Source organism: Heptranchias perlo, chromosome 33, assembly GCF_035084215.1.
Source record: "Heptranchias perlo isolate sHepPer1 chromosome 33, sHepPer1.hap1, whole genome shotgun sequence".
Classification (NCBI taxonomy): domain Eukaryota; kingdom Metazoa; phylum Chordata; class Chondrichthyes; order Hexanchiformes; family Hexanchidae; genus Heptranchias; species Heptranchias perlo.
In genome coordinates, this window is record NC_090357.1 from 22,739,434 (window position 1) to 22,763,078 (window position 23,645).

The 23,645-nt window shown below is 43.7% G+C and overlaps 1 protein-coding gene across 1 annotated transcript in view; it reads right to left on the minus strand.

Moving 5' to 3' along the window:
• The window catches only part of LOC137301517 (V-set and immunoglobulin domain-containing protein 2-like), a 34,588-nt gene extending 13,454 nt beyond the window's left edge, over positions 1 to 21,134 (minus strand). Inside the window, exons 1-4 of the mRNA XM_067971047.1 lie at positions 20,835 to 21,134; positions 9,059 to 9,222; positions 4,429 to 4,636; positions 3,145 to 3,306 (exon numbers count right to left, since the gene is read on the minus strand). Of these exons, the coding sequence (XP_067827148.1) occupies positions 3,145 to 3,306; positions 4,429 to 4,636; positions 9,059 to 9,222; positions 20,835 to 20,889 (589 nt within the window). The 5' untranslated portion in view covers positions 20,890 to 21,134. The remainder of the gene's footprint in view (positions 1 to 3,144; positions 3,307 to 4,428; positions 4,637 to 9,058; positions 9,223 to 20,834) is intronic.
• Between the last annotated feature and the right edge of the window lie 2,511 nt (positions 21,135 to 23,645).

A 23,645-nucleotide genomic window follows, 5' to 3' on the forward strand; every position in this document is an offset into this window, starting at 1 on the left:
GCCTTATTGATTATTTTCTGCACCTGTTCATGACACTTCAATGATCTATGTACCTGAACCCCTAAGTCCCTTTGGACATCCACAGTTTTTAACTTTTTACCATTTAGAAAGTAACCTGTTCTATCCTTTTTTGATCCAAAGTGGATGACCTCACATTTGCCTACATTGAATTCCATTTGCCACAGTTTTGCCCATTCACCTAATCTATCAATATCGCTTTGTAATTTTATGTTTTCATCTACACTGCTTACAATGCCACCAATCTTTGTGTCATCGGCAAACTTAGATATGAGACTTTCTATGCCTTCATCTAAGTCGTTAATAAATATTGTGAATAATTGAGGCCCCAAGATAGATCCCTGAAGGACTCCACTAGTCACATCCTGCCAATGTGAATACTTACCCATTATCCCTACTCTCTGTCGCTTTTCGCTCAGCCAATTTCCTAACCAAGTCCGTACTTTTCCCTCGATTCCATGGACTTCTAACTTCTAAAAGGTTTTTGATAAATTTCTACATGAAAGGCTATTAATTGAACTCAAACCTGTGGGTGATTCCTGGTAAACCATGTGAATGGATAAGAAACTTGCTGAAAGGTAGGAAACAATGATTACTCTTTAGAGGAGTTATGTTAGAGTGGGAGGGGAAGTACTGAGTTGGGTACCTCAGGGTTCAGTACTGGTACCACTACTGTTTTGAATTTACATCGATGACTTGGATTCAGAAACTCAATGCAAAGTGGTCAAATGTGCAGAAGATACAAAACTAGGAGGGGCAGTGGAGTCAGAGGAGGCAGCTCAGAAATTACAAATTGAATTGGACAAAATATGTAATTGGGTAGAACAATGGCAGATTAAAGTTAATGTAAACAAATGTGAAGTGCTTCACATGGGAAGGAAAAATAGACAATATGCATATTTCATGAATGCTGTTGAAATACCTAAGGATAAAGCTGAAAGAGATCAAATAGTCTTAGTAGACTCAACGCTAAACACGTCCTACCAATGCAGAGCAATACTCAACAAAGCTAATAGGATGTTGAACTACATAGCCTAAGCAGTAGAATATAAGTCAGAGGAAGACATGAGTAAACTTTCTTGTGCTCTGGACAGACCACACCTTGAATACTGCATCCAGTTCTGATTACTAAGATATAAAAAAATACATTTAAGAGCTTGAGACAGTGCAGTATAGAGATACTAAGTAGTTCCCCAGTGTCAGGGGCCTGAGATACACAGAAAACCTCAAGAAATGTTCGCTTTTTAGTCTAGAAAGGAGGGAGTAGGTTTTCATCTGGGGCCGTCCGTAGAGGTAGGGAGGACGTGCTTGAAGACTAAGGCCCAAAGATCGCTAGAAATCCGGTCCAGGTGGGATGCATCCTAGGTTATTGAGGGAAGTACGAGTAGAAAGGAGGCTCTGGCCACAATCTTCCAATCCTCCAATCTTCCAAATATATGGGAGTGGTGCCAGAGGATTGCAAATGTTACATCCCTGTTCAAAAAAGGGGAGAGGGATAAACTTAGCAATTACAGGCCAGACAGCCTATTGTCGGTGGTGGGGAAACTTTTAGAGGCAATAATCTGGGACAAAATTAATTGGTACTTGGAAAAGTATGGGCTAATAAATGAAAGTCAGCACTGATTTGTTAAAGGAAAATCGTGGTTGACTAACTTGAATGAGTTCTTTGATGAAGTAACAGAGAGGATTGATGAGGGTAATGCAGTTGATGTGTATAGGCATTTGATAAAGTACAATATAATAAACTTGGGCAAAATGAAAGACCATGGGAATAAAGGGACACTGGTAGCATGGATACAAAATTGGCTAAGGGACAGAAAGCAGAGAGTAATGGTGAATGGGTGTTTTTCAGACTGGAGGGAAGTATACAGTGGTGTTCCCCAGGGGTCGGTATTAGGAACATTGCTCTTTTTGATATATATCAACGACCCAGACTTAGGTGTAATTTTAAAGTTTGCAGATGCCACGAAACTCAGAAATGTAGTAAACAATGTAGAGGACTTCAGGAGGACAAAGGCAGACTGGTGAAATGGGCAGACATATGGCAGATGAAATTTAACGCAGAGAAGTGTGAATTAATACATTTTGGTAGGAAGAATGAGGAGAGGCAATATAAACTAAATGGTAAAATGTTAAAGGTGGTACAGGAACACAGACACCTGGGGTTGTGTGTACACAAATCTTTGAAGGTAGCAGGACAAGTTGAGAAGGCTGTAAAAAAGCATATGGGATCCTGGGCTTTATTAATAGAGGCATAGAGTACAAAAGCAAGGAGTTATGCTAAACCTTTATAAAACACTGCTTAGACCTCAGCTGGAGTATTGTGTCCAATTCTGGGCACCATACTTTAGGAAGGATGCCTTGGCGAGGGTGCAGAAGAGGTTTACTATAGTGGTGCCAGGGATGAGGGACTTCTGTTATTTGGAGAGACTGGAGAAGCTGGGGTTGTTCTCCTTACAGCAGAGAAGGTTAAGTGGAGATTTGATAGAGGTGTTCAAAATCATGAATGGTTTTGATAGAGTAAATAAGGAGAAACTGTTTCCAGTGGCAGAGGGTTGGTAACCAGAGGACACAGGTTTAAGTTGATTGGCAAAAGAACCAAGCCGACATGAGGAAACATTTTTTTTATGTAGAGAGTTGTTATGATCTGGAGTGCACTGCCTGAAATGGTGGTGGAAGCAGATTCAATAAAAACTTTTAAAAGAGAATTGGATAAATACTTGAAGAGAAAAAAATGTACAGGGCTATGGGGAAAGAGCGGGGGAGTGGGACTAATTGGATAGCTCTTTCAAAGAGCCAGCAGAAGCACAATGGCCTTCTTCTGTGTTGTAACGTACTATAATACTATGAAATTGATCATTGGGCCTCCACAGGCAGGTCGCCTGAGGGAAGAAATTCAATTCCTTGAAGTTGCAAATCTATTCCAGGAAGTCAAAATGTAGAACAAGTTGTGCAGTGGTGATGTCTTTACAAAGCAACTGTGACCACACTTCATTGGCTTTAAAGTGCTTTGGGACATTCCGAAGATGTGAGCGGCAACCATATAAGTAGCACACTAGAAAGAAAGAAATTCTAAAGTTAAGAATTGAATAAGTGTCTAATGATGAGAGACAGTAACCAGCATACCTTTTACCATGGGTCTTGGTGAAGATGTCACGGTGTCAGAGTTAACCTCTGACCATATGTACTGAGGTGCTGGCCAGCCTACTTTTGAGTTGCACAACAATGTAACATTGTTTCCAATGTATGGCTTTCCAATCACTTTACACTCTGGAGTGGATGGCGGTACTGTCCAATTAGAAGGAAACGACATGCATCAGCATCACTAGCTAAATATATTACAGGACTTAATAATAAATTTATGCAGCAATGACTGTCACATTGATTGACGGGCTATGGTACAGGAATACAAAGGTTCAAAGTGACCAAGACACAAGAAAAATATGAGATCTTATCAATTATCCTTGTGTTCCTAACCAATCTACACATTTGTTTTCCACTGTTGGAGTGCAGCGTCTGAAAATTTCCTGCACCATGCACACAGAATCACCCTGTTACTATATATTCTAAAAGGGGTGAAATGCCTCTTTTATCAAAAAATAGGAGAATGCCTTTTTCCTCTAATTATCGACCCACTGTTGAAATTGCTTTCTCAGAAATCACACATTTTGTAGCGGTGAGTCCCCAGGATTTTATTAGCGGGTCAATAATTATGAGAATGCAGGCATTTTTAAGTACAATTATAATTTTGCCCCTTCATGTTCCTAATCAAGTGCTGCGGAACAGGATTCACACTCAAGCTCGTAAGGCCACTCAGGCCATTATAGGGTACTGCCGAGCAACAGGAATCTAGGAATCGATCACTGTGCAGAGCAGACACCTGTCAGAAAGTCCTCTGGCGTGTCACTATTGGCCAGGAAATGTGTGTCTGCGAGGGATCCTAAAGATGGGAGAAAATAATGCAAAAATGGTGGCTGATTGTCAGCGCCATTATATTAATTGCAACACCCCTTCATCCTCAGTATTAGTCGTCCAGGGACCCATTACTTTCAAATCAAAATATTTCTTTAGATAAATATATATTTACAAATGTAACAAGACCAACAATGATGGAATCATTTATGTGGAAAAGTACCTGCTGCTTTCACTCTCCATTCCCTTTAAACCTGTTGGATCTATTTATTAAAGATTAATTCTAATGGTCATTTTGTTGAAATATTGCATTTTTCTGTGTTATACTTTTTGTTTAAAAATCAGAGACTTATCTAATGCTTTTAACAAAAAATCTTTTTAAATTTAAAATAATATTTAGCAATTAAATATCCCCAGCACTAAGGACATATAATGGTGGCACAGTGGTTATAGACTAACAAGAAAAAAACAGTAAGAGTATCAGTTTCTCCTCCTTACCTTGGACTATTAAATTGATAAATGCCTCACTGGGTCCAGTAAAATCTGGAGGATTGTTTATATCACAAGAATACCTGCCAGTGTCTGATGCCTTGGTGCTTTCAATTTCAATGGATGCATCTCCATTGGTCGGGTGCGGGTCAATCAGATGGATTCGATTAGCCTGAGGCCCAGGTTTGTAAGATGATCCATCTATATAGTAAAGAATCTAAGCAGATGGAATTGTGTTAAAAATTGATCAGTTTTAAAAAAGTGATAAGGACCTTAGTTCCTTAGGTCTGATACCTATTGTGTATCACTTGTTGTGCTATCACTGGGCCATGCATCTCCCAGGCCTACGAGTTACATACAGTCTACAGCACAGAAACAGGCCATTCAGCCCAACTTGTCTATGGCAGCGTTTATGCTCCACACGAGCCTCCTCCTGCCCCTCTTCATCTAACCCTATCAGCATATCCTTCTATTCCTTTCTCCCTCATGTGCTTATCTAGCTTCCCCTTAAATACATCTATACTATTTGCATCAATTACTCCTTGTGGTAGCGAGTTCCACATTCTTACTAATCTTTGGGTAAAGAAGATTCTCCCGAATTCCCTATTGGATTTATTAGTGACTATCTTATATTTATGACCACTAGTTTTGGACTCTCACAGAAGTTAAGGCTTCTACTCCTGAGCAATCGCATAGCAGCCTAAAGCTCTGTCTTTGATTGTCTCATCTGTGTAAGGATTCCCTTGCCCTCCAGCTAGTGGCTTTCCACAGTAGGGTGAGATAGAGAACTCAAGGAGGGTAGAAACCAATCCTGTGCCTTCCAGTGATGTGGTGGAGTACTCTGGTACTCCAAACTGCTGTACTGCCCACAAAGAATTGTTTTCATTATAACTGAACCATTCTCAGTCTGCAACAGTTTGAAACTGTAACATTGGGCTCGATATTAGGAGGGAGGTGAGTTGGCAGCGGGGGGGTCGACTGGGTGCATGGGTAACGTGTCCAGTGAATTTGGGGTGCTCCGCACACGATCGTAGCCCAATTGAAGGCACTTACCTTGGCTTCCGGATTTCACGCTGGAAGGCTGCGCAGTGGGTGGACTGCGCACCCGCATCATAGGCTGTCAGCTGGAGGAGCCCTATTTAAAGGGGCAGTCCTCCACTGACTGATGCTGCAGAAAGGAGCCAAAATTACAGCATGGAGCAGCCCAGGGGGAAGGCTGCTCCCAGGTTTAATGATGCCTCACTCCAGGTCCTACTGGATGGGGTGAGGAGGAGGAGGAGGGGGAGGACAGAGATCTTCTCCCCGGCGGACGGGAGGAAGTGGCCTGGCTCGAGGTGGCAGAGGAGGTCACCAGCACCAACATATCATGCACCTGCATGCAGTGCAGGAGGCACTTCAATGACCTAACTAGGTCAGCTGAAATGCGTACACTTACACATTCCTCTACACTCCATCTGACACATCACCGCCCCCACCCCGCATCTCCTTCTGCACTGCAAACGCAACTCTATCACGTCACTCCTTACACCCACTCAAAGCTCATCCTCACCTTACCTGCACTTACTCACCTCGCCAGTACTCATCCCACCACTACCACTCAACCCAATCCTCATACAATCTCATGGCTCTATCTCATACTCACTCTCTCATGCATCTCTTTCACGGTCAGCCTCACTCAACCTGCCACTACCTGTGCTGCAGCCGCAGGGCATGCATCACATATGTGTAGAAGGAAGCGTAAGGCAAACGTGTCGTGAGCATAAAGGGGATGCACAAGGTGTTTGAGGGTTTGTCATGGTTTTTACTTATATTTGATTTCTGATCAACTCACATAACATATATTGTCACCACTACTGCCACGTCTTTGCAAATCTTGTCTGGTTTGTGCAATAATGCCCTTTCCTGAGGATCACCATGAAGACCCACAACTGATGCCACCCATTGTGTCACTGAAGAGTGGGTGTAGGTGTATTTGCAGGGCTCTTTTGTGCAGACGACTGAGAGACGTCGGCGATGTCCCCGGTGGCACCCTGGAAGGATGCGGAGGAGAAGTTGTTGAGGGCAGTGGTGACTTTGACAGTGACAGGTAAGAAGATAGTGCTCAGGTCATCCGGGAGCAGCTCGGCATGAAGGAGGCTGCAGATGTCCACGACTACATGTCGGGTGACTCTGAGCCTCCATGTGCACTGCTGCTCAGAGAGGTCCAGGAAGCTGAGCCTCGGTCTGTAGACCCTGTGGCCAGGGTAGTGCCTTCTGCGACGCATCTCTCTCTGCGATTGCCCTCCCTCCTATGGTGCAGGTGGATGTGTCATAGCACTGTGTTGTGGAGCTCCACATGTCAGAGGTGGACGGCGTGGATGGCGAGGCTGATGATGCTGTTCGTCCTCCGAGGAGGTCATGACTGCAGCTTTGGCGGCCCCCATCCAGAAGATGTACATTTGAGAGGGTCTGCAAGGTTGAGGTTGCAAGTTGGTGAATTTTAGTGTTAGGAGGAGGGTGGAGCAGGCCAAACTTTGTCTAAAGTGACAGAGTGGCCTTCTGCAATGAGTGAGGGTCTCAACCCCCACCCGTCAAATGGACCTTTGCAGCTGCCACAGGCTGGTGGCTGCAAAACATCCATTTCAACTGGGAGTGTTTCCCCCAGTACGGGAAACATTCTCAGTTTAGATGAAAATCCCACCCCTCCTAAAATATCCTACAAATCAGGTCTGCTAACGACCTAAAGTATCCAATTAATTGATTTAAGTGGGATCCGCTGGCTTTAATTGCCGGCGGGAGTCCCGCTTGCGGGAGCTGCGCGCGCATCTAAGCACGTCACTGGGGAGCCCAGAAGTGGGCAGGTTGGAGCCGGGCTCCGGACCCACCCCGGGAATCCCCAATTGTCGGAGGGCCCCCACCACGAACGCATCCGCTCAGACGTCCGAAAATCGAGCCCATTATCATATCACTGAAATAATAGGTGTTTGGGTGTCATATCCACAGCGAGGCCAAGTCACCCACACTGTAACTGTGGACATCTCACCTGAGACTATCTCTCACTGATATCGAAACACTAATATTATTGTCCCATAATGCTGTCCCACCCACTGAGAGGAAGCACAAAAGTGTCATAGGAAGAAAATTGGTAGAAGATAAGATTTTAAACTGAGGTCCCAGAAGATGTTTAACACCCCCATGGCACTATTTGAAGAAGAACAGGACGTTCTCCTGGCCAACATTCCTACCTCAACCCTAACACCACCGAGAAACAAAAGTGGGAATTTTAACTCTATCCTCCCAGCGGAAACCAGCCACTGTGGGAGTTAAAACCAAAGCAGTCTACTTACCACTCAGTTTCCATCCGATGGTGATCTTAAAGCCGGGAGGCTGAAGCACCCATCTGACTCATGTAAGAATTAGGTAGGTAGAACCCCACCTTTTACATCTTTACAGCCTACTGGGCAGAGCATCCACAGAGGATCCTTTGCTCAGTAGAAGCTGTTGGAGCAGAAGTTGAGGAATAAGTAAAAAAAAAACTTATTTTTATGGGGCCATTAGGATCCTCTGAACCCCACAAGTTTGGGTCACTGCCGCTCCAGACTCCCTCCCTTCCTTCCCCACCCACCCTACAGCGTTCCTGAAATCCTCCCGAACCCCTCCACCCTGAAGACTTACTTTGCATCTGGCTGGATGGCCTCCGGGACACCCAGTATTGCGCCAGCCCAAACACGGCAAGCTGCCACCGAGGTTCAGGCATGTCGCGGGCTCCATTCAAATGAGGTTCAGATATGAAAATGGCTGAAGCTCCCAAACGGTCATTCCACAGATGGCGACGGCTGACCACCAAAGACAAAAATTCCCCCTAGAATAACGAGTCATTCATCTCATTGTTTGTAGGATCCTGCTGTGTACAAAATGGCTCTGATTTTGCCAACATATCAAGTACTACACATCAAAGTAATTCACTGTATGTGAAATGCTTTGGGAGGGAGGGAAGAAAGGAAGGAAGGAAAGAAGGAATTTGTGCAAGGTTCCACAAGCAGCAATGTGATAATGACCAGATAATCTGTTTTTAGTGATGTTGGTAGAGGGATAAATATTGGCCAGGACAGCGGGGAGAACTCCGCTGTTCTTCTTCCAAATAGTGCCATGGGATTTTTTACATCTGCCTGAAAGGACAGATGGGGCCTCATTTTAACATCTCAAATGAAAGACGGCACCTCCAACAGTGCAGCACAGAAGGATAGAATACAAGTACCCGATCTTAAGTTGCTTCCAAGCCTTTATTCACAGAACACCACACCCTAGATTGGCTCTGTTTTATATGGATACAAGACAGCCCCAATTGATACACATCACCTGAATACAATTAACACTAATTGATGTAAATCACATGGATACAATTAACACTGGAGTGTCAGCCGAGATTTTGTGTTGAATTCTCTGGAGTGGGACTTGAACCCACAACCTTCTGACTCAGTAAGCACTCTGACTCAGTGCTACCACTGAGCCATGGCTGACACCTATGATTAAGAGACACAATAAAGCGCTATAGAAAAGTCTTTTATTTTCCACTCCCTGAGGCTGGTGAATGGTTTTTGTGCAGGAAACAAATACATTAGATAAATGTCGAGCAATGGGACACTGTACCAACTCTTACCTTCTCTGCTTTTGCGTTTGCTGTAGGGCCTGCTGTAAAACGCCATTCAAGAGAAAACATGGACCCAACATACGTTCTGTAAGAGCAGTAAAGCGTGGCATTTTGGCCAACGTTAACCACCACAGTTGGCTGACGTGTCGTTACAGATATTGTCTGTACTGCATCTGTGAAAGTAAATTAGAAAGAATATTTCAGAGTAGGACTTTTTTTTAAACAGGGATGTTGGCGTCAATGGCAAGACCGGCATTTATTGCCCTTCCCTAGTTGCCCTGAAAAGGTGGTGGTGGGCCTTCTTCTTGAAGTGTTGCTTCACATTCCGTGTATTCTTCACAGTGGTTTGATACAACTGAGTCGCTTGCTACGCCATTTTCGAAGGCAGTTAAGAGTCAGCCACATTGGTGTGGGACTGGAGTCACATATAGGCTAGACCGGGTATAGACACCAGGTTTCCTTCTCTAAAGGACATTAGTGAACCAATTGGGTTTTTACGAAAATCCGACAGCTTCATGGTCACTTTTTACTGATACCAGCTTTTTCTCCCACCAGATTTTTTAAACTGAATTCAAAAATTATCAAACTACCGTGATGGGATTTCACCTCACATTCTCTGGATTATTAGTCCAGGCCCCTGTTTACTAGTCCAGTAACATAACCCCAACACTGCCATACCCCTAGGTCTCTATGTCCCTCCTTAATAAAAATAGTAAGTAATCAAAAGAGCCTACAGGATTAGGACCATCGATAGAGACCGTCAAAGATTGTCAACATTTGACAATTCCCCTTTCCCCAAGACAATCTGAGGAAAACGTATCACACATTTGTACAGCTCATTGCCTTTCTTGTCGCCAATGGCAGCACCAACAATAACCAGCCATATTTATAATTCTGTGTTCTTCCATTTTCAGCTACAAATCAATGGCCAAACTTCAGTTATTTGCAAAGCTGATTTTGAGCTCAATTTCCACTTGCTAAAACCATAGAATGATCCATGATCCTGGCTAGGAGCTGCCATCGTTTTGAGTTCCAGCACATGGATCAGACACATTGACCACTAATGTAAGGTTACCTACACCCTCTCCACTCAACTATCAGGGATCAGATGACCACACCATTAGGACAGGTCATCTCAATATGATTACCAGAGATTGGACATGCACATTGTATAACATATTCTATTTCAATTACCAGGACTGGACATATTGATCATGGAATTGGATGCCTCCCAACTACTGGAGCGCCAGCTGTCAATACAAATGAATCGACCTGTGTTGCAGAAATTTCAGCTGTGAAAGGCCACTTAACCATTACAGCAGAGAACCTTGCAGCAATTTGCTAGCTCCATGGATATCCTATTGTGCATTCAGTGTTGAAGAGGTAGAGTAACATCTCATTTCTTAGCAACCATTGCTCAGTTGTGGCTTAGAGCTTATTCCTTAGTGCTCAATTTTTACAAAAGAATGGAGAGATGTCTGTCCTTCAGGTACAATGTATGGACGCAGTGAAGTGTCGCCTATCAACGACACAGAATTATATAGAATTTAAAGCACAGAAACAGGCTATTCGGCCCAACTGGTCTATGTCAGTGTTTATGCTCCACTCGAGATTCCTCCTACCCTACTTCATCTCACCCTATCAGTATATCCCTCTATTCCTTTCTCCTTCGTGCACTTACCTAGTTTCCCATTAAATGCATTTACGCTAATCGCCTCAACCACTCCATGTTGTAGCAAGTTCCACATTCTAATCACTCACTTCACAACATATGAAGTGGCCCACAGCTCGTGGGAAAATGGATTAAAAAAATCTTCTTTTAAAATTTATTTGATTGGAGGGCGTGGAGTGCAGTGCATCAGTTACATTTTCACCAGGTTTTTATATCCTGGATTTGCAATTCATCACAAGATCACAAGATAGGTTTAGATAAATCGACCCTTTAGTAAATTATTTTTATTTCTTCTGGTGACATGCATGATGCTGGCAAGGCCCCATTTATTGCCCATCCCTAGTTGTCCTGAGAAGGTGGTGGTGGGCCTTCTCCTTGATCTCAACTTTGCAGAATACTAGCCCTGATGTCAGCTCATTATTATATCCGGGGGTGGGGGGAGGAACTAATTTTAACCAAACCAGCCTGATGGCAAACTGACGCGATCAGATCGACCGCCCATTTTAACCGCCGCCCGAAAGTAAAATTGGGCGTCTTGTAAAACAGGCCGCCGATCTGATCCAGTAAGTTTGACACCAGGTGGGTTAGGTTAAAATTCTACCCCCCCCCAACAACTGTTTCTTAAATGAGTCCAGTGGCCTGCAATGGTATAAGTGATATTTTGCTGCATGACTGTCCTGTGTAAAATTTATGGGTGTCCTTTATACCATCACAGCCTAGCCTTTTTTAAAAACAATACTTGCCTCTGTGCTTCTACTGTAACCTCTCATTTCCCTCTGACACACTGTGGAACAGGTCAACTAATTCCCATAGCTTTGTGTGTCAGGACAGAACTTGACAATATCGTACATATACTGAGGGAGATACTTCCATATAACTATATCGTGCTCCAGGGCTTCATGCAGATCTTACTATTATTTGTCCAACTTTTGGGATCTGGCCTTAGCTGCACTGTAGTGTGCAATCCATCTGTAATGTATAAATGGCAGTGAAATATGGAGAAATTAATTGCCAAGAATTAATAGTAATAAAAATGGGCCCATATCCCAACAGCAACACCTGTAGATCTCACAGATTCCATTGAGAAGTATGACCTATTGGGACTTCAATCTTTGGGTTCAGGCGATGATGAATTTGACTCACAGATTGTAGCATTGTCCAATCCATTTCAGCTACATTACACAATCACTCTCAGGCATCCAATGTTCTGTGTGTCATTCACTCATTGCTGTCCGGTTGTACTGTGAGTTCACATCCCTTCAGCCATTTCAAACAACCTTCATGAGTAACCGTGTGAGCTCACCTAGCTGATAAGTGTGTAAATAATGGCCTGTTTATGTAGTGCAGCAGAACCGTGCTATATGTGACTTACTTCAAACATAATCTCCCCAGAGATGGCTTTGTCATTCAGTCACATTTGTTCCTTTCCCCTTTCACAGTTCGCAAGCACTGAAGCCTCGGGAAGTTTTAGAAACCCGGAACGGATTTCACAAGAAGTGATATTTCCTCTAAATGTAGTTCATTCTCCCAATGGCGCAGTGGGTAAATTAAACTCCATCTGCAACTCAAAAGTTTCATGATAACTGCATGTTGCAAAGCACCAGCACTAACACGGGTCTGACCAGCAGCATTAACACGGGTCTGACCAGCAGCACTAACACGGGTCTGACCAGCAGCACTAACACGGGTCTGACCAGCAGCACTAACACGGGTCTGACCAGCAGCACTAACACGGGTCTGACCAGCAGCACTAACACGGGTCTGACCAGCAGAACTAACAAGGGTCTCACCAGCAGCACTAACAAGGGTCTTACCAGCAGCACTAACACGGGTCTCACCAGCAGCACTAACAAGGGTCTTACCAGCAGCACTAACAAGGGTCTCACCAGCAGCACTAACACGGGTCTCACCAGCAGCACTAACAAGGGTCTTACCAGCAGCACTAACAAGGGTCTTACCAGCAGCACTAACACGGGTCTCACCAGCAGCACTAACAAGGGTCTTACCAGCAGCACTAACAAGGGTCTTACCAGCAGCACTAACAAGGGTCTCACCAGCAGCACTAACAAGGGTCTCACCAGCAGCACTAACAAGGGTCTCACCAGCAGCACTAACACGGGTCTCACCAGCAGCACTAACAAGGGTCTCACCAGCAGCACTAACACGGGTCTCACCAGCAGCACTAACAAGGGTCTCACCAGCAGCACTAACACGGATGCTATGCATTTCATAGAATGTACAGCACAGACACAAGCCATTGGACCCAAGAAGGTCCATGCGGGTGTTTATGCTCCACACGAGCCACCTCCCACCCTTCTTCATCTAACCCCATCAACATATCCTTTTATTCCTTTCTCCCTCGTGTGTTTATCTAGCTTCCCCTTAAATGCATCAATGTTAGTCGCCTCAACTATTCCTTGTGATAGTGAGTTCCACATTCTAACCACTCTCTGGATAAAGCATTATAAAAGCAGCTTTTGTTGCCCAGTGCCGAGCTGAGTGATACAGTTCAGGAGGATGCCTTTGTCCCTGTTGAGTTATGCAGAAATGGGCTATTATATTTGGTCACAACATCCATGGGCTACAAAAAAATCAGCCCTTATTCCCAATCCTGATCACTGCCCTGTGAAGCCTGCTGGCAAGTGAACATGAGCTCAGGATTGGTTGCAACTATGATTCCCCTCACCTCTCCTCACACACAAAATAGCCTTGATGTGGAGATGCCGGTGATGGACTGGGGTTGACAATTGTAAACAATTTTACAACACCAAGTTATAGTCCAGCAATTTTATTTTAAATTCACAAGCTTTCGGAGGCTCCGAAAGCTTGTGAATTTAAAATAAAATTGCTGGACTATAACTTGGTGTTGTAAAATTGTTTACAAAATAGCCTGTCAGTATTTACTGTCCAGACTCACCCTCGAAGAAGGATCACTGAGGCAGGTATCGGAGGGCAACCCCTGCCCATGTCCCCCAGTATGAGTCACTACTTTCAGGCGAAGAAGGGAGAAAATTGGGAGAATGGGAATAAGAACCATCATTACATCGAGAAGCCAGCCACATGCGGTAGTATAGCCTGTACTGTACTCAACTCAACACCACAGCAGGATATTAGTGAGATACAAAGTGTTACTTTCACTGACTCGACACAGTCAGATTCACACTGGAATTGGTTTACAGAGTCAGTATTTTTAGATCATGGCTCCCTTTGGTTAAATTCGTGCTGCTGCACGCTGACTGAAAGGCACTGCCAACTTAGTGATGAAAGGAGCAGACTCAGCTCTTGACAGCAGGATGTGCCCCAATTATGCCAGGCAAAATTCTGCACTATTTATAGCAGTTCTGGTTAAGCAGAGACATTTCCATCCCTCAGTATTCTAGTTAGTCACGCTCTTCTGTGCTGAGGTAAATATTTAATGGCATCGTGTTCCACTGATAACTCAGTGTACTACTGAGGCACACAGGCCAAAGTCCCAGATTTGATCCCTGAGATGTGTTGAATTAGCCGATCTCAGAATGGGAGGGAGTAGGGGCGATGAATGAGAGATTGAATTTGTGCCTCATCGCATTGTCAAGGACAAACACTTCATATCTAATGAACTACTTTTGAAGCGCAGGAACTGTTGTTATATAGGCAAATTAGCTTTAGTGTAGGCTGGCCAGGATCGGGCTTTAAGGTTCCAAGGCCAGGCTGGTACTCTAAGGAAAGCGCAAACGCATTGAGTGAAGAGAGGATCGCGCTTGACTGTAATGCTGTCCACAGAGAAACAACCTGCCGATACCATTTCTGCTCACACCTGAAGGTGCTTTTAGAGTGGGGTGTTGTTGATCTGCTTCACCGTCTCTCCTGGAACCTATCATAAGGCACCACTTATAGGAGAGAAGGTGGAGGTTGAAAACAAAAGGAATACAATGAATAGCTTCCTGAATGTTATTGTGAGAGAGTGAGAAATTAAGGGCTTCTTGAGTGCAATTATTTGGGTGATGGTCATGTGTTTGAACATGCAAGCAACCCTGATATACAGTAGGGCTAGTGAGTGTACAGATTAGCAGAATACCAGGGACAATCACTGATCATTTGAACTCACTGTAGATCTGAACAGACATTTGTACAATAACATCACACTAGACTTTCTTCCCCTGTGAACGTCTTGTACAGAACACAAAGTGACACAATTATTTAAGCAATCATTTTTATTTTGTCATCCGATTTTCTCCCCTCTTTTCCTAGAGATGCTGATTTATTCTTAGATTACAGTTCCAGCGACACTGTCCCCACCCTCCTGTGTGTCACCCACAGCGAGACCTTGGCCTGGTGCTGCACAGACTGGCTGACAGCGAGAAATTCGGGCACCCAACTTTGTGCAACCAATTCAAGGAGGCACCCAGTTTACTCAATGAGCAGTTTGGAAGCAAAGAGTGAGGCTGTGCTACCAGCATACATAGTCCCATTTCAATATTTAAATAACGTGTTAAATCACCCCCCCATCCCCACCTGACCCCCGGCAACAGAATGGGCCTCACCCATAAAATCTGAGCAAAAGAACAATCCCAGGAACAGGTCTGCTCAAGTAGCCTTCGTAATGGCTGTTCTGTTGCAGAAAAAAAACTAAGGAGGTGAATTTCTTCAGTGTTTCTCTCGCAACTTTGGCGTAACAGGCATAAACGGGGTTTCTGTCGAACATCAACCGAAGTTACGGAGAAGCTCCGAGGAATTTCACCCCCTAAATTTCTGTTTTGTTGAAGTTTGCTCCAGGCATCAGTCGGTCTGGCTGGGTAGTCCTCTATTTTAGAATTTGTGTGTTATTTCCTGCCAATCCCTACCGCCAGTATTCCTGGTTGCTCCAAGCATTTAAAGGGCAATATACAAGGTAGTGAGGTTGAGGTTCCAAATGCACTGCAAATTGGGGTGAGGAGTTTATGAGGGGCCAACAAATGCAGGTCCAATGATCCCCGAGGTGTTTTGTCCGTTCCTGCTACTACACCAAGGCACATGTTCAAACTATTTGACTGATAGCGCCATCACAGTTGGTGTCCCCACGCCAGCACTTTCCATCAGGGAACGATGATCAGAATTGGAACCCTGACTACTTCTCTCCTTAGGTTAGGGGCATTCAGGCCAATTGTAGTGTCCTACTACCGTGCAGGCTGGCAATTGAACCTGGGTTCTTCCTGGTCACTGACGATGAGGCCGTGCACATACCAACTGAGCCAATAAGAGAGTTAAACAATAATAATATTTAAAAGAAGGACACGTCTAATGACAATGGTAGTGTCAATAGCGGTTTCTTCCAATAGCAAACTGTCAATTGCAATCTCTAACCCGAATCCGAACCCCAACACCCTAACCACTAACACAGTTGATGCTAGCTTAATTATTAATTTTAAATCTGAGATTGATAGATTGTTGTTAACTAAAGGTATTAAGGGATATGGGGCTAAGGTGAGCATATGGAGTTACGTCACAGATCAGCCATGATCTCATTGAATGGTGGAACAGGCTAAATAGCCCACTCCTGTTCTTATGTCCCAACCCTAAACCTAAATTGCATGGTATCAATAGTCATTGTGAAGTCATCGCTGATGCAGGTTGACTACATTGTCAATAGTCACTTCGTTAAAAGAAAGATATAACTAATTAACATATATGACATATCAGTGTAATGTTGATTTTAAGCCACAATAAAAGTTACAACACAGAAACAGACCATTCAGCCCAACTAATCCATGTCGGCGTTTACTCTCCACGCGAGCAAAATATATGTGATATATGCTCTTTGTCTCACACATATGAAATATGGAATATAAGAGGTGATAAATCAACTAGAACCTGCCAGAAATTTATAACTAAACATTGGAGCAGCTGTTCTCACCATCAGCAATGGCCACCTGTAACCATAGCAACTCTCTCATAACATCAGTCTCAAAAAGCAATGACTGGGGGTGGGGCAGGGGGTCTTATCCATTCCGAACAGGATGGAGAAAGTAAAACCAGAACAACACTTTCAGATATGCCAGTGCAGCAAGGCAAGAGAGATTCAGGGTAGTGAAGAGCAAATTTAGGGCAGACATCTGGAATTCATTCTGTACACAAAGGGTAATCAACAGCTAGGACACGTTACCAAAAAGAGCAGATGAGATCAGAACATTACAGGAACATAGGAACATAGGAACAGGAGTAGGCCATTCAGCCCCTCGAGCCCGCTCCGCCATTTGATAAGATCATGGCTGATCTGTGATCTAACTCCATATACCTGCCTTTGGCCTATATCCCTTAATACCTTTGGTTGCCAAAAAGCTACCTATCTCAGATTTAAATTTAGCAATTGAGCTAGCATCAATTGCCGTTTGTGGAAGAGAGTTCCAAACTCCTACCACCCTTTGTGTGTAGAAATGTTTTCTAAACTCACTCCTGAAAGGTCTGGCTCTAATTTTTAGACTGTGCCCCCTACTCCTAGAATCCCCAACCAGCGGAAATAGTTTCTCTCTATCCACCCTATCCGTTCCCCTTAATATCTTATAAACTTTGATCAGATCACCCCTTAACCTTCGAAACTCTAGAGAATACAACCACAATTTGTGTAATCTCTCCTCGTAACTTAACCCTTGAAGTCTGGGTATCATTCTAGTAAACCTATGCTGCACTCCCTCCAAGGCAAATATGTCCTTCCGAAGGTGCAGTGCCCAGAACTGCTCACAGTACTCCAGGTGCGGTCTAACAGGGTTTTGTATAGCTGCAGCATAACTTCTGCCCCCTTCTACTCTAGTCCTCCAGATATAAAGGCCAGCATTCCATTGGACTTTTGGTTATTTTCTGCACCTGTTCAATGATCTATGTACCTGAACCCCTAAGTCCCTTTGGACATCCACTGTTTTTAACTTTTTACCATTTAGAAAGTACCCTGTTCTATCCTTTTTTGATCCAAAGTGGATGACCTCACATCTGCCTACATTGAATTCCATTTGCCACAGTTTTGCCCATTCACCTAATCTATCAATATCGCTTTGTAATTTTATGTTTTCATCTACACTGCTTACAATGCCACCAATCTTTGTGTCATCGGCAAACCTAGATATGAGACTTTCTATGCCTTCATATAAGTCGTTAATAAATATTGTGAATAATTGAGGTCCCAAGACAGATCCCTGCGGGACTCCACTAGTCACATCCTGCCAATATGAATACTTACCCATTATCCCTATTCTCTGTCGCCTTTCGCTCAGCCAACTTCCTAACCAAGTCCATACTTTTCCCTCGATTCCATGGGCTTCTATCTTAGCTAACAGTCTCTTATGTGGGACTTTATCAAATGCCTTCTAGAAGTCCATATAAATAACATCCATTGACATTACCCTGTCCACTACTTTAGTCATTTCTTCAAAAAATTCAATCAGGTTTGTCAGGCACGACCTACCTTTCACAAATCCATGCTGGTTCTCTCTGATTAACTGAAAATTCTCGAGGTGTTCAGTCACCCTATCCTTAATTATAGACTCCAGCATTTTCCCCACAACAGATGTTAGGCTAACTGGTCTGTAATTCCCTGGTTTCCCTCTCTCTCCTTTCTTAAAAAGCGGAGTGACGTGTGCAATTTTCCAATCTAGAGGGACTGTTCCTGATACCAGAGAACTTTGAAAGATTATAGTTAGGGCATCTGCAATATGCTCACCTACTTCCTTTAAAATCCTGGGATGGAAACCATCTGGTCCTGGGGATTGGTCACTCTTTAGTGCTATTATTTTCTTCATTACTGTTGTTTTACTTATGTTAATTTTATTGAGTCCCTGTCCCCAATTCAATATTAATTTTCTTGGGATTTCAGGCATGCTATCCTCTTTTTCTACTGTAAATACTGACGCAAAGTAATCGTTCAACATGTCCGCCATTTCCCCATTGTCAATGACAATATCCCCACTTTCAGTTTTTAAGGGGCCAACACTGCTCCTGACCACCCTCTTTTTCCTAATATAACTATAAAAGTTCTTCGTATTGGTTTTGATATCCCTTGCAAGTTTCTTTTCATACTCTCTTTTTGCAGCTCTTACTATCTGTTTTGTGACCCTTTGTTGATCTTTGTATGTTTCCCTTTCACCAGGATCTGTGCCATTTTTTGCCTTTTTGTATGTCCTTTCCTTATGTCTTATACTGTCCCTTACCTCTTTAGTTGTCCATGGCTATTTTTTTTGGCAAGTAGAGTTTTTGCGCCTCAGGGGTATAAACCGATTCTTTATCACGTTAAATGTTTCTTTAAACATTTCCCACTGATCATAAGTCGTTTTACCCATTAACAGATTTGCCCAGTTTACTGTGGACAGTCTCTGTCTCATCCCATTGAAGTCGGCCTTGCCCAAGTCTAGAATCTTAGCAGCTGATTCACTTTTTTCCCTTTCAAACACTACCTTGAACTCGATCATGTTATGATCACTATTGGATAGATGTTCACACACAATTAAGCTGTTAACTAAATCTGGTTCATTACTCATTACTAAATCTGGTATGGCTTGCTCCCTTGTTGCCCCTAGGACATACTGCTGTAGAAAACTATCCCGGACACACTCAAGAAATTCACTACCTTTCTGACAGTTGCTAGCCTGCTTTTCCCAATCTATGTGAAGGTTAAAGTCCCCCATTAAGACCACTATGACTTTGTTACACTCTTGTCTAATCTCAGCATTTATAAATTCTAGCACTTCAGAGCTGCTGCCAGGGGTGTTATATACAACTCCCACTATAGTCTTAGATCCTTTCCTGTTTCTCAATTCAACCCATAAGGTCTCTGTTGGCTGCTTGCCTCCTCGTTATATCCTCCTTTATCATTGAAGTGATTTCATCTCTAATCACTAAGGCTACTCCTCCCCCTCTTCCATTTTCCCTATCTCTCCTGTAGACCTTATAACCTGGTATTTTAATTCCCAATCCTGACCATCCTGCAGCCATGTCTCAGTAATAGCTATCATGTCATACCCTCCAATTTGAATTTGTACCTGTAGTTCATTTAATTTATTCCTTATACTCTGTGCATTTGCATGTAGAACTCTTAGTTGGGCCACACACCCTAGCCTGACCTTCAGCTTTGATGCTGGGTTAATCGCTTTACACCTTCTAGTTTTCACTTTATCTATAGTGCCTAAAGTACACTTTCTTTCTGCTGCTTTATGCTTTTCCCTTTCATTTGTTCTTGAACAACTATTTGTACTATTTGTATTGTAAATTTCCCTTGGGTCCTCCTCTCTCTTGCTGCTCTCAACTTTACTTTCTTCTGACTCCCCGCTCAGGTTCCCATCCCCCTGCCACTCTAGTTTAAACCATCCCCAACAGCAGTGGCAAACCCCCCTGCAAGGATATTAGTCCCGGATATGTTGAGGTGTAACCCATCCGGCTTGTACAGGTCCCATCTTTCCCAGAATCGGTCCCAATTCCTCAGGAATCTAAATCCCTCCCTCCTGCACCAACCCTCCAGCCACGCATTCATCAACATTGGATTCTTTTAAGAAATAGCTGGAAGCTGTAATGGAGAGATGGGTGGATTGGTATTTCTGGTGGAACGAGATCAAATGGGCCAAAGGTCCTTCTTCATCCAAACCCCTTGTAATCTCGTGACCAGCCCAATTTAAAAAAACTTACTGCTGCCACACAGTTAACTTTTCGCCCTCAAAAAAAATCCAACCCACAGCAAATTCATGAAAGCGCCATCTGAATAAAATGGAGTCAAAAAACCTTCCCACCCAGGTAACTCTATAATAGCCAGCAGAAACACCTATTTCATTCTTTCCTATGGCCAAACATCAGGTGCTTGTGATCACTACATTACCTGCCACCAATAATGATTCTCAGGTGTGACACCATAAACACAGCGAGATTTCTTTTGCATTGTTTCTAAAGTTCTTTTAGAATGTTTTTCTTTGTCACTGGTTACAGAGCCCAGAGGAAAATATAACCCCCCCCCCACATTGCAAGATTGGTGATGAATGATGAGGCTGTGAGGCTGTGACTGAACAACATGGAAGAGAGGTTTGTGACCCTACAGTTCAGTTCTACTGTCAACATCACTGTGACCTTGTTGTTATAAACTACATTATTCTGACCATGAATTACTGAAAACGACTTACTCACCGAAATACGAAGTGAAAAGGACCGATAGGAAGATCCGAATGAGTTTCCACAACATTTTGAGCGACAGCTTGATCGGTGTAGACCTGCTCACAGACCTCTCCCTTTCACAGTCAAATGGGGTAAAGGAACGAAAGTGAATTGTGTCGTGATAAGGGACGTTATCTCTCCCAGGCCCTGAGCAAACAATTCACTAAATGTTTTCATCTGTCTGACACAGAAATCAAACAGAATGGAAACAATGGAGCCGTCAGTTACTCGTTCACCAATCTCTAAACATGGAGACTCTCGGTTAAGCACTTTAAGGAATTATATTTTCATAGAAAACTAGAGTTGAAATAATTTCCAACATTTTAAAATATTATTTATCATTGCCAACCAATAAACTAACAATCTGGTTAAGGTTTAACCTGCTACAGCTACTATTTATAAGGCGTGATTAATCTTAGTAAATAGTAGTGATATTAATCGAAACAGTCTTTCAACACTTAACTGGGTAAATAATTTTACTAATTACAGTGTTAATGGATGAGCTGAGTTTAGGATTACCTAATAGAAGGTAAAACATTTCACCTTCTATAAAGTATCCTATTTAGCTTCTGAAGAATGGTGTTATGGTGTTATGGAGGAAGGTACATCTATGGGCAATACTTGCTATTCAGTGTTACTTTCCCATTCTATGTTCAAATAATATGGTCTCTCTCCTTTCTCTATCTTCTCCCACTATCTCTCCCCCGCCCCCAAACACTGGATGCTAAAAGTGAAAGTGTTACATTCCTCAGCACTTTCCAATCCCTTCTCCCTTCAAGAAGGTCTCCCCCCTCCCATGTCCTCCACAAGATATGGAGATGCCGGTGATGGACTGGGGTTGACAATTGTAAACAATTTTACAACACCAAGTTATAGTCCAGCAATTTTATTTTAAATTCACAAGCTTTCGGAGGCTTCCCCCTTCGTCAGGTGAACGATGTGAAAATTTTCACATCGTTCACCTGACGAAGGGGGAAGCCTCCGAAAGCTTGTGAATTTAAAATAAAATTGCTGGACTATAACTTGGTGTTGTAAAATTGTCCACAAGATAGTCACCGTCCCTTTCTTTTGACCTGTCAAAAGGGTGTCTCTCCCTCTCCTATCCCACCTCGAGAGAGCCTCTCTCCCCTTTCTCATCTGCTCCTCAAGAGGGTCTCGTTCCCTTTCCATTCTTCCCTTTCCAAAGTCTTTCTCCCTCTCTTATCCCCTCTTTAAGAGGTTCACTTCCCCTTTCTCCCTAGGATGCACTTGTCTCTATTTTCTCTTGCCCCCTGCTGATATTATCAGTCAGGTGCCTTTGTGTGCGTATACTGAGACCATCGTTGCTTCTATTCCATAGTTTTCAAACGTTTCTTTGGTTTAGAGCCCACCAATAAGTTTTCGTGGCTTCCCTCCCCTGAGTAACTAATGATACTGGGCTGTTGAATACACTCTTTCTCTCTCCTCCTTCCCAGAAATGGAGGCCTCAGTCTGCACAGAGAAACTGTCTGGAGCTTAAAGCTACACAGAATGGACAATCAACTAAAATTTTCCCTGCTGAATCCATAGGTTCAGGTTTGGGTTAACATGTGGGCAGTGGGATATGGTAACATAGTGGTTATGTTACTGGACTACTAACTAGAGGCCTGGGCTAATAATCCAGCGATATGAGTTCAAATTCCACTAGGGCAACTGGGGAATTTAAATTCAGTTAATTAAAATAAAGAAGCTAGTATCAGTAATGGTGAACATGAAAAAAACCCATCTGGTTCACTAATGCCCTTTAGGGAAGGAAACCTGGTCTGGCCTATATGTGAGTCCAGACCTACAGCAAAGTGACCTAGCAAGCCATTCAGTTACAAAGTATGAATAAAACCGAATGGAACACTGGACAAGACAAAGGCAAACCAAGCCCAGTCAACCCCGCAAAGACCCCCTCACTAACATCTGGGGACTTGGGCCAAAATTGGGAGAGCTTTCTCACAGACTAGTCAAGCAGCAGCCTGACATAGCCATACTCACAGAATCATACCTTTCAGCTAACGTTCCAGACTCCTCCATCACCATCCCTGGCTATGTCCTGTCCCACCGGCAGGACAGACCCACCGGTGATATACAGTCAGGAAGGAGTGGCCCTGGGAGTCATCAACATTGACTCCAGACCCCATGAAGTCTCATGGCATCAGGTCAAACATGGGCCAGGAACCTCCTGTTGATTGCCACCTACTGCCCTCCCTCAGCTGATGAATCAGTACTCCTCCTGAGGAGGTAGTATGGACACAGAATGTACGCTGGGTGCAGGACTTCAATGTCCATCATCAAGAGTGGCTCTGGCAGCACCACTACTGACCGAGCTGGCTGAGTCATGAAGGACATAGCTACCAGACTGGGCCTGCAGCAGGTGGTGAGAGAACCAACAGTGATAGAAAAACCTACTTGGCCTCGTCCTCACCAATCTACCTGTTGCAGATGCATCTGTCCATGACAGTGTTGGTAGGAGTGACCACCGCACAGTCCTTGCGGAGATAAAGTCCCGTCTTCACACTGAGGACACGTTGTGTGACACTACCAGCGTGCTAAATGGAATAGATTCAGAACAGATCTAGCAGCTCAAAACTGGGCATCTGTGAGGCAGCACCAGAATTGTATTCCACCACAATCTGCAACCGCATGGCCTGGCATATCCCTCACTCTACCATTACCATTAAGCCAGGGGATCAACCCTGGGTCAATGAGGAGTGCAGAAAGAGCATGCCAGGAGCAGCACCAGGTGTACCTAAAAATGAGATGCCAACCTGGTGAAGC